Here is a 12,194-nt window from a genome sequence, read left to right on the forward strand (position 1 = left end):
CTTTTATTTAATATAAGCTGCTTTTTAAGTCTCACAAAAGTCTGATTGCAACTGAGTGCTTTGTTACCATACAAAGATATTGTAATTGTGAAAAATAACATGAGCAATAGTGTTAATTCTGACTGATTTCCAAAAAATCCACAGATTTATTGAGAAACAAATTTAAATTCTGTTGCTTTTAAATTATCCTTTTAAATTTGTTTTATTAGAAGTATTGACAGCTGCCCAGTAGTGAGGCCAAAACATCTAGAGCACCCCCTGGTGGAGGGCTGCAGGTTATAAGCCCCGCCCCCTCCATATTAGTGGATGGGACATGAAACTCAAATAAATGTTTCTGTTACTTCAGGTCGTTCTGATCACGTTGATGTTTGTTTATATGCTATTATTAATAAGTCTCTCTCTCTCTCTCTCTCTCTCTCTCTCTCTCTCTCTCTCTCTCTCTCTCTCTCTCTCTCTCTCTCTCTCTCTCTCTCTCTCTCTCTCTCTCTCTCTCTCTCTCTCTCTCTCTCTCTCTCTCTCTCTCTCTCTCTCTCTCTCTCTCTCTCTCTCTCTCTCTCTCTCTCTCTCTCTCTCTATATATATATATATCATGCTTTACTTTTTAATTTATTTATTATTTTCATCTTTTTTTATCCAGCTTTTTAACTTTTTATTGTTATTATTATTATTATTATTATTACTTATTTACTTTTTTATTTTATTTTATTTTATTTTACCTCACTTTTTTATTTATTTTATCTACTTTTTTTAAGCTGCCTTTTTTTTCCTCACTGTTCCACGTTGAGATGGAGCTTCCTCAGTTTGTGCTTTGTTTATAATGGGATGGAGGGTGTTTGATTGTTTCTATGTTTTATTATTATTATCATTATTATTATTTCCTTTTTTATGTGAAGCATTTTGTGTTACATTTCTCTTGTATGAAAAGTGATATATAAATATAGTCTGATTGCTTGATTGCTTGATTGATTGGTTGGTTGGTTGGTTGATTGATTGATTGATTGATTGATTGATTGATTGATTGATTGGATGGTTTAGGGCAGGAGCTGGATTTAAACTGGTAAATATGATGACAATAAACTTAAGGAGAGGAACACAGACGTACTTGTTGAAGAGGTTGAGTCCAATGCGGTACTGCCGCCGCTGCACCACGTCGTTGTTGAAGGCGGGTGAGTCCCAGCTGTGGCGGCTCTCTCTCTGGTAGGTTTGCTTGCCGAGCGCCGCCCCTCCGATCGGCTCCCGTAGGCTGTCGCGTGACGAGGAGCCGGAGCTGCAGTTGTTGACGGTGGTGTCGTCGTTGGAGTTGGTGGTGGTGGAGTTGACGCTCTCGTTGTCTCCATCGGAGCAGAGCAGGTGGTGGTGGTGCAAGTGGGGGTGGTGGCCGTGGTGCTGCTGCTGCGCCTCCATGTTCTGCAGCGCAGAGGAGGACGAGGAGGACAGCGGCGAGGGCGTGAGTGGGTGGCGGCAGCGGCGAGAGAGGCGTGAGCGGGGGCACGGGGGAGGGCAGCGGGGAGGAGGGGGGCTCTGGGTAGCCATGGGGCAGGTGGTGGTGCTGGTGGTGCAGGTGGTGGTAGTGATGCTGGGCAAAGTGGTGAGCATGCTGCATGTATGGGCCACCGCCGCCGTGCACGTGGTGCATGTGCAGGATGTGTGGCTGGCTGTATTGCGGGTGGTGGTGGAGGATGGTGGGCAGGTGGGGGATGGGGGAGGGGTGAGGGTGAGGGTGGGGGTGTGGGTGTGTGTGTTGCAGCGGATGGGGCAGCGGGTGCGGGGGCAGCGCCCGGGCGGAGGGCAGGGCGATGGGCACGTTGGCGGGGCTGCGGGTCTGACCCTGCGCTGTGGCCACCGAGCGCCCGTTGGGTTTGTGTTTGATGGTTCCCTGCGGAGAGTCGGCCTCGCTGCTGCCTCCACCTCCTCCGCCCTGATCGTCCTCCCCGCTCTCTCCCTCTCCTCCTCCTCCTCCCCTCCGCTCCCTCTCTCCTCCTCCTCGCTCTGCTCCCGACGGCTCCTGCTCGTACACCAGCCGCCCGATGGAGCCCCGCTCCGACCTGAAGGTTCAACCAGACAGTACTGTTACAGATCAGTTCAGACGTGATGAAGATAAAACACGTTGTTCACAACTTAACAACATATTTTAGAAAACACTGCAAAGACCACAAGTATTTCCAGAGGACACTTAAAAGTGATGCACACGTCTGGACACACTTGTGACATTATCACGGTATTTCATGATAATGATAATTTCATGTTATAACGTGATATATAGCGTTAGCCCACTAGCGTTAGCTAGCTAGCCCATATCAATCACATTGCAGTTAAATCAGATAAATGAATGATACTCGTTGGTCTGTCTCTCTCAACGGCACCGAGTTGTCCTTGGTCTTGCTAGCCCGCTAGCGTTAGCACACTATCGATCGCCAGCTAACATTAGCATGCTATGATCGTTAAAACGTGAAATTATCATTATCTTGAAATAACGTGATATTATCAAACATGTCCAGACGTGTGCAACACTTTTAAGTGTCCTCTGGAAACACTTCTGTTGTGCTGTGGTCTATTTACATTTCTTTTTCTTGTTGTGTTGTGTTGTGGTCTTTGCAGTGTTTTCTAAATGAATGAATGAATGAATGCTTTATTTCGGTTACAAAAAACAACAAAAAAGACAACAAAATAAAATCATGTTTTTACAAAAGAATCCATCAGACAGCAACCGAAAAAGGAACAGGCTGAAGCCCCAAGGCTTATTTTTGCCTCTCCTGTACCATCTACATGTATACATTATATACATTACATTAACTGAGTAATTCACATTGTTACAAAACACATGATAGCTTAAACTGAAAAATCAAATTCAATCAAATTTCATTGTAACCCTTGATAATTTTAGATTTTAAAGTCTTCTTGAAAACTAACATAGATTTACACATCTTTATCTCATCATTTAGTCCATTCCATAATTTTACACCCAAAACTGACACACATCTGTATTTGAGATTAGTTCTGACTTTCTGAGTTTCAAACATTAGCAACCCCCTTAAGTTATAAATCCCCTGCCTTAATTTAAACATTTTTTGAATACAAACAGGAATTGACATGTTTACCACTCGAAACATAATTTCTAATGTTTTTGAATATACAATGTCCTGAAATTTTAACGTGTGTGATCTTATAAAAAGCTGATTTGTAGAATCACGGTATCCAACTTAATTTATTATCCTGATAGCTCTTTTCTGCAGTTTAATTATTGGATCTAGGTTTGTTTTATATGCATTTCCCCAAATTTCAACACAGTATGTCATATAAGGCAACACAAGTGAAAAGTACAGCAAATGAAGGCAGTTCTTATTCAGTAGATCTCTTGTTTTGTAAAGGATAGAAATAGACTTGGATAATTTCTGTTTTATATATTTTAGGTGAGGCTTCCAACAAATTTTATCATCTATTATTACTCCCAAAAACTTTGTTTCATATACTCTTTCAATTTCAACATTATTTAGATTTATTTTTACCTCAGTGTTAGTCCTTTTACCACCAAACAACATAAATTTGGTTTTACTTTCATTTAGGGACAGCTTATTTAAAGCAAACCATTTGTTTAATTTCATCAATTCCATTTCTACAGTTTTTAACAACTCCTTTATATTGCCTCCAGAACAAAATAAATTAGTATCATCTGCAAACATAACATATTTTAATGTATCACTTACAGTACAAATATCATTTATGTAAAGTATGAATAACTTTGGTCCCAACACTGATCCTTGTGGAACTCCACAGGTTACATGTTTAAGTTGAGATTTAATATCATCAATACTCACATATTGAAACCTATTATTTAAATAACTTCTTAACCAAAGTTGTGCTATACCTCTTATGCCATACCGTTCACATTTCTGTAGAAGTAAAGAGTGATCGATCGTATCAAATGCTTTACGCAAATCAATAAACACACCTACTCCAAACTGCTTATTATCTATAGCTGTTGCAATGTTTTCTACAAATTCCATCACTGCTAATGATGTTGAGCGATTTCTCCTAAACCCATACTGATGGTCATTCAATAAATCATATTTATCAATAAAAAAATCGAATCTCTTTACAAACAATTTTTCAAGAATTTTAGAAAATTGAGGTAGTAAAGAAACTGGTCTGTAATTTGACACAGATTGCTTATCTCCGTTTTTATAGATTGGGATCACTTTGGCTGTTTTCATCTTATCTGGAAAAATACCAGTTTGAAAAGAATTGTTACAAATATAAGTTAATGGCTCAAGGACACAAAAAATAACCTCTTTTATAAGTGACATATTTAGATCATTGCAATCAGTAGATGTTTTACTCTTAAATTCTCTTACTACTTCTAAAATGTCACTTTCACAAACTCCCCCGAGAAACATTGTGTTACATTTATTGAAAGCTAAATTAAAGGTTTCATTTTTTTCACCTGTAATGGGAATCTCTTTTGCTAAATTAGGACCAACATTAACAAAGTAATCGTTGAACTCATTAACCATACTCTCAATATCCTCAGTCACTGAATTGTCACCTTTAACTATGTTTATTGGAAAACACCTGTCATTACGATTTTTGATCACCTTATTCAATACACTCCAGGTAGCCTTAATATTCTTTTTATATTTTCGAAACAATTGTTCGTAATACATCTTCTTTTGACATCGCATAATAGATGTCAGTCTGTTTCTATATTTTTTATAATTATCCTCCCTTTCCTTTGTTCGATGCTTTAAAAATTCCCTATAGCTTGTTTTTCTTTTTACAAGCCTTCTCCAGTCCATTTGTTAACCATGGTTTTCTACTCTTTTTAGGATTTTGTATAAACTTTTTCACTGGACAATATCTGTCATAAAGTGTCAAAAACGTTTTCAAAAATGCATTGTAAGCATCATTGGGATCCTCCACATAAACTTCCTGCCAGTCATGATTTGCCAATCCAGTTTTGAGAGCTGCAATTGCTTCTGGTGTTTTCACTCTACCTGAATAATGAGTGTGAATTTTTTCTGAAAAATTAATCTTATTGTTCTTTTCAAGAATTGCAAAGACAGGGAAATGATCACTTATATCTGTCACTAACAGTCCACTATTTATCTTCCCATCAATCATGTTTATAAAAATATTATCAATCAAAGTAGCACTGTCCTTAGTTATCCTGCTGGGCTTTGAGATCAACGGATATAAACCAAAACTAAACATAGCATCAATAAATTCAGCAGTTTTCTTATGATCATTTGACTTTAGTAAATCAATGTTAAAGTCACCGCAAACAAAAGTCATCCTCCCTTTTTGTTTTTCAAGTATTTCCAAAATCTTTGTGTTAAAATGATCAATGCAGGACCCTGGTGTGTGATAAATGCAGCTAATTAACATATTTTTTTCTCTTTCCACCTGAATTTCAATGGTCAAACATTCCATCAGATTATCAATTGCATCTGACATATTGTTAATAACTTTACATTTGAAACCCAAAGCTACAAATATAGCAACCCCCCCTCCCCTTCTGTTCACTCTGTTTTGCCAAAACATTTCATATCCCTCTAGTCCATCTTCTAGCTCTTTATCATTACTCAACCATGTCTCTGATATTGCTACAACAGTAAACTTTTCTTCGAACTGGTTAAGATAGTCTTTAATTTTGGAAAAATTACTATGAAGACTCCTGCTGTTAAAGTGGATCACTGAAAAACCCTTCATTTTAGTTTTTAACTCTTCCTCATAATAATATTCACAGGTCATATTAACATTCTGATAGAAATTGATGTCTGGATTAATGCCATTTTCTAACTCATAAAACCTATGATCTTGAAAATCAAAAGATTTTAACTTTGTGTGTTCACACATTGTCATGCCCAAGTATTGTTTCCCACCTGTATCATATTGATCACATCACAAAGTAAACACAAAAAGAATAACATTTCTCCATCAATTTATCATTTATATCTCTCAAGGTCCTTGATATCTCTGACAGCAATGACTTTGGCCTGTTCTTGTGTACCATTAAGTCTAATGAATACCTTGCAGTTCCTTGTCCAGGTGTCTTAAATGCGCTTTTCCTTCTTCAGGAGTCTTGCCTGCCGTGCGATTTCAGCATTTCTCTTTGTGAGATGCTCGTTAACATATACTCCTGTTCCCTTCAGTTTCTTTCCCAGCTTTAGCACCTCCATTTTATGTTTTCTGTTCACAAATTTGATTATGATAGTTGGCCTCTTGTTTTGTTTTTGTGGGATAGTGTGACATGCTGCTATATTTTTACTGTCCAAGGGAATGTCTTTATCATTGAAGAATTTAATGACTTGCTGCTCAAGTAGAAGTTTTTCACCTCTTGGTGCGTCCTCCCCCTCCTTGTCTCCTGCTGTGATCCGTGCATAGGAGTAGTGGTTTGTCTCCAGCCCAGATATCACCAAATCTTCCATTCTTGTGTACTGTTCCAGGTCTTCTACTCTTCTTCCCAGCTCCTCAATCTTCATGTCTTTTTCCTTTATCACAGCCTTCAGTTGTTTGACTTCATCAATTAAATCCAGTAGGCCCACCTGTTGTTTAACCACCTTGCTCAGCTCCTCTGACATAAAGTTAAGGGACTTTTTAACTTCTTCCATATCTTCTGATAACTTCTTAGTTGCCATGTTTCTTTTCATCAATAGACGTTCTTAGAAAAGGTTAAGTTCAATAGAAACAGAAGACTTTGAGGTTCCAGGTAATCCAGTGTTGTTGACTGCAGAGCACATGTCATGAAAAATACCCAAATTTTCAAAAATACCAAAAAATAACCCTGCAAACTGGCTTAAGGTTTCTTTGTGAAGTTAAGAAACTTAACTAGTCTCTCAGATGTTAAATTATTCCCATGATATTCAGGAGATTGTTAGAGCTGATCAGCACAGAGCTTCCAACCAGCAGCCATTTTGGGGACACAAATGCTGTTCTTGTGTTGTCAAATTGATAAAGATGTTTTCTCAGTTTGCCTGTGTTTTGTGTATTTGCATGTGTTTTCTCAAGGTGCAGCGCTGTGAGCTCTCAGGGCCAGCGTACTATCCTCCTGCTGATGGGGATAAAATGCTCTCTGGTTTATATTCAGTGGTGGTTCTACACAGGGGCCTCCAGGGGCCACTGCCCCTGTGAAGAAGCCCTTGGCCCCTGCTGTGGCCCCTGTTTCAAATTAATAATAAAATGATCAATTTATAACAATGAACGATGTGTACATTGTATTATAGTTGAATTGTGCAATAAAAACTTGTGTATATTTATAAAAAAAGATAATTCTCACTGTACTGCACTTTCAAAATAAAAAAGTAATTGTGCTCAAAAATGAGAAATGTCATTGTCGTACAAAAATAACTGTTATTGTTGGTGAGTCTCATTGTTTCAATCAGTGTATTTGTATCTTCCAAATATGATGAGAGATGAGACATTTTGAATGCTTGAATATCATCTTAATGTGGCCTTCTGATTGAACACTGGCCCCTGCTTGGCCCCCCACAGTAAAACTGGTCTAGAACCACCACTGTTTATATTTAGTTTGGCTGATCTCAGTCCTCTGTGGTGATGCTGAGGCCAGGATGCTGAGATACCGTGAGAAATATTCGATTTATACCAACAATTTAAATCTGATGACTACTTAAACACCTAAAGTCTCATCTGGAATCTGTCTTGTGTGAAACTGTGTGTTTACTCGTCAGTCTTGTGTAATATGAAGTGGTCAGTCATCAGGCAGCAGTTTGAATCTCTGAGCTGTGACTAGAATCTGTGGATGAAGCATAAAGTTGTTCCATTTGAGGCCCACTCATTTGTTAGCTGGGTCTCTATTTTCTCCAGTTTTTAATGCTACACTGGGAACAGAAAATGAGCCCAACAGAGTCGTCTCTCATCTGGTGATAGTGATGATCTTTAGCCAGTTAATTCACCATATTTTCATGAGCAGAGAGCAGGTTGTTTTCCCTCTTGCTGCTGACAGTTACTGTGAGTCTGCTTTGTTGAGGTCGAGGTGGTGGGACAGTAGAGCGCTACCAAGCTGATTATTGTTTAATATGTGGTCTGATAAACATTAAATTCATCTCCACAACTTGTCAGTCTCTGGTTTCATTTATAGTGATTCGGGGAAACAATCCTAAGTGATCCTGAGAACTTTCAAACCCTCCAGATTACAACGAGAACATGACTAGGCCTGCCACCATAACACATTTTTAGAACGATATATTTTCGCAGGAACTATCACGATAAACGATAGTATCGTTGTTTGGATGTTGTTTTAGTTTTCTAACCATATTAGAGCATAATAAGTACATCCTTTTCCACAGCAATGAATTTTTAAATCTGGAGAATATTAAACATTGGAATTGAAATCTGGAAAAGAAATATGAAAATATCCTGGATAAATAAAACATAAATAAACTACAACCAAAGCTAACAAAATAGACCTTCAGGCTCTGTTAACAAAACATTACAATGAGATAATCATTGTGTATTACATTATTTTAGTATTATGAAAAGAACATATGAACAGCTGGAATGGCTGCTTGGGAAATATAGGTTGGGTTTTTTTCGCCACTTCGTACTGCCTGTCAAACATTTGCAGCTTCACTTTAAAACATAAGTAAAAGTCACAGCCTGCAGCTGTCCGTGGTCCTGAAACAGCAGCCGCTCACTTCATAAACCAGCAGCGCAGCGAGCTGAAGATGAGCTGCTTCTGTTTCATGTGTTGCTGTGTTTTCCTATCAGATGGACCTGCAGTCTCTTCTGTGTCTGTGCTTCTCTGATTTGGATTGTGATTGTTTCTTCATACTTGTTGTCATGAAACTTTTGTCGGCATTTGGTTTGTTCATTTAAACTCTAAACTCTAAGAATAAATGTGCTTTGTTGTAATTTAAGACTTATCTTTTTAATTTGGCTTTTATTTTAACCATTTAAAAAAAAATTCTGCTCATGCATCTGAGTGTTACAGTACGGAGCCCCCCAGGGGACACGGGGGGAAAAAAAAAGATGGGTGAAAAAAAAAAAAAATGATGGGTGAAAAAAAAAAAGGGACGGACTTTTGCGAGATCCCGAGATACTTTTGCGAGATCCCGAGATAGTTTTGCGAGATCCCGAGATAGTTTTGCGAGATCCCGAGATAGTTTTGCGAGATCCCGAGATACTTTTGCGAGATCCTGAGATACTTTTGCGAGATCCCGAGATACTGACGAAAGAAGAGGAGCAATGGAGGAGCGATATTCGCCTATTTTCCGGCCTTCTAACTGGAATAGCGTCACGAAAACCGCACCAATTTCCCCCAGGATGGTTTTATTTTGTACAGAAAACTAAGACTGACATTTCACAGGCTTGATCAACTCCCCAAAATCAGCGAGTCTGGCGAAAGATTAAAGTAACCGGGCCGAATATACGTCCTAGTGCCCAACGGCAGCCAGAGTGCTTAGGGACCGTCGCAAAAGTGCAACGTCTTTCTTTTCTATTTTTAATAACTCACTGGAAATTCATCTAATAAACACCAAACGACTTCTGATGTGTTCATGAACTCACTGTGGACTTCCCACACCCTTTATTTTCAATACACACCTTTTCAATTCCTTTTATTCAGTGTGTACAATATTTAAGCCTTTTATTTTGTAATAGCTCTCTTGTTTTTATAGATATCAACACCAAACCACTTCTGATGTGTTCATGAATTCATTGTGGATTTCCCACAACCCTTTATTGTCATTAAAAACTCTTTCAATTTTTTTAAAAGGCATAAGTAATCAGTATATATAATTATTTCATATCTTAGGCTTTTATTTTGTAATAGCTCACTTGATTTTATAGATATCAACACTAAACCACTTCTGATGTGTTCATGAACTCATTGTGGATTTCCCACAACCCTTTATTTTCAATAAACCCCCTTTTTTAAAGGCACAAGTAATATGTGTGTATAGTTCTTTCATATATAAGGCCTTTCTTATTTGATAGCTGTTTGAATCAGTCACAACCCTTTAGTTTCAAGCAAAACCTTTACAAGTTGTTTAGATATAAGGAGCAATAAGCATGTATATTCTATTCATACTTAAGGCTTTTATTTTTTAATAACTCACTTGTTTTTCTACATATCGACTTCAAAACACTTCTGACGTGTTCATGAACTCACTATGAAGCTTCCACAGCTTCTTGCTTTCCTTTAAAACCCTTACAAGATTCTTAGACATCATTCATTTCTTTACATTTCTCATTTTTTATTTTGACTTCACTGTTCTTTTTCTTCAAAATTGCTGCTGTTAATTCAGGTCAAGCATGCAAATTGTCATTCAAGCATGACACATACAACCTTTCAGGTAGTTTAGCATTAATTGCAAGCTGTTAAAGCAAAGTGAATAAACAAAAATATGATTACTACAGCCACAAGTATGCATCTGTACTTGACCATCAGCTCGTGATGCTTTCCAAAACAGAAAATCGAGAACAACTATAGCAAGCAATAGTGAGGAGTTAAAATACTAAGAGCAGTCTTTGTCTTTTGTTGAACATAGTCATATATAAATTGGGCTGCACAGTAATTAAATACGTAAATTACATTTTTATTCATTGTCTTACAGATGTCTTATGATTGGTGACACACTGGAAGGAATGGTATCTGAAATTTAAAGTGTTTGTTTTACGACAATAAAGGATGTGGGGAATCCACAATGAATTCATGAACACATCAGAAGTGGTTTGGTGTTGATATCTATAAAAACAAGAGACCTATTACAAAATAAAAGGCTTAAATATTGTACACACTGAATAAAAGGAATTGAAAAGGTGTGTATATAATATATATATATATATATATATATATATATATATATATATATATATAAATAATCATGCTTTACTTTTTAATTATTTTTTAAATTATTTTAATCCTTTTAATCTTGTTTTTTTTTAACTTTTTATTGTTTTTATTTTTTGTTTTTTATTTTATTTTATCTTACCTTACTTTATTTTTATTTATTTATTTTATCTAATTCATGTCTAACCTGCCTCCAGTGTTTCCTCACTGCTGCATGTTGAGATGGAGCTTCCTCAGTTTGTGCTTTGTTTATAATGGGATGGAGGGTGTTTGCATGTTTTATTATTTTTAATATTATTATTATTTTATTGATTTTTTATGATTGATGGATTGATTGATTGATTGATTGATTGATTGATTTGTTGTATAAACATGAAACATTTAGTAAGGTGTTCTTCAGTTCTGAGGCTCCTGAACTCACTGAATCTGGTTTTTCTGTCATATTATTATTTGTTATTGTTTGTTGGGTCAAAGGTTACAAGCAGGAGTCTGATTGACTGTGCTGACCTGTCACTCATGTCCACTGAGCTGTCACTGGGCGGTTCGATGGTGAGGACTGGGAGGTGTCCTCCTCCTCCTCCTCCGGCCCTCCCTCTGTACTCTCCCCGGCACTCGGTGCATGGCGTGCTGCTCCTGCGGCTGGCGTTGCTGCCACCCTCCGTCTCCCTGCTGTCTTCCCTCCCCCCCGTGCCCCCTCCCCCCCCTCCTCCCCAGTACTCTGTGTCTGAGCTGGAGGCGGGGCGGGACAGCGGCGAGGACGGTGGACGGGACAGCGGCGAGGAGGGGAGGCAGCCATCGTCCATGTAGAGCGTGACGTCGCTGAAGGAGGTGGCGGTGCTGTCCTCGTGCATGGCGGCGCCGCCCCGCCCCCCGCCGACCCCCGGCCGGCCAGCCACGCGCCGCGAGGATGCGTTGGTGTTTCGCCACACGCACGCTCTGTAATCTTCCTCCTCGTCTTCTTCCTCGTCCTCCTCGCCTTCGTCCTCCTCCTCCTCCTCTTCTTCGTCTCCCTCCTCCTCATCCTCCTCATCGTCCTCCTCGCCCTCTCCTCCCGCCTCCTGAGAGTCTTCGCGGCCCGACTGGCAGGTGAGCGAGTCGTCCATGGAGTCGGCCAGAGACTTGACCTGCAGCCAGACACAGGACACAAAATTTTCTATTTATTTAGAGAAACACACCTCTAATATCAGATAAGGATAGGGATATTTAGAATAGCTTTAACTGAAGTGTTAAAACTATTATTTGTTATAAAACTTCAATGTCTTTGCAGAAGAGCTGTTCAACGAACATTTAAAGTTTTGTTCCTCTATTGAACTGCAGGTAAAGGGGGCACATCCTGCCCTCATCCTGAGCAAGGCTCCCTTCTTCTCACATCATGCCCTCTTATTTA

General features: G+C 38.7%; 1 protein-coding gene across 1 annotated transcript in view; it reads right to left on the reverse strand.

Moving 5' to 3' along the window:
- LOC131971226 (IQ motif and SEC7 domain-containing protein 1-like) overlaps positions 1–12,194 on the reverse strand; it is a 228,436-nt gene that overhangs the window by 24,318 nt on the left and 191,924 nt on the right. Inside the window, 3 exon segments of the mRNA XM_059332556.1 lie at positions 1,103–1,510; positions 1,512–2,045; positions 11,315–11,931. Coding sequence (XP_059188539.1) covers positions 1,103–1,510; positions 1,512–2,045; positions 11,315–11,931 — 1,559 coding nt within the window.

The sequence above is a fragment of the Centropristis striata genome, chromosome 5, assembly GCF_030273125.1.
Source record: "Centropristis striata isolate RG_2023a ecotype Rhode Island chromosome 5, C.striata_1.0, whole genome shotgun sequence".
Classification (NCBI taxonomy): Eukaryota; Metazoa; Chordata; class Actinopteri; order Perciformes; family Serranidae; genus Centropristis; species Centropristis striata.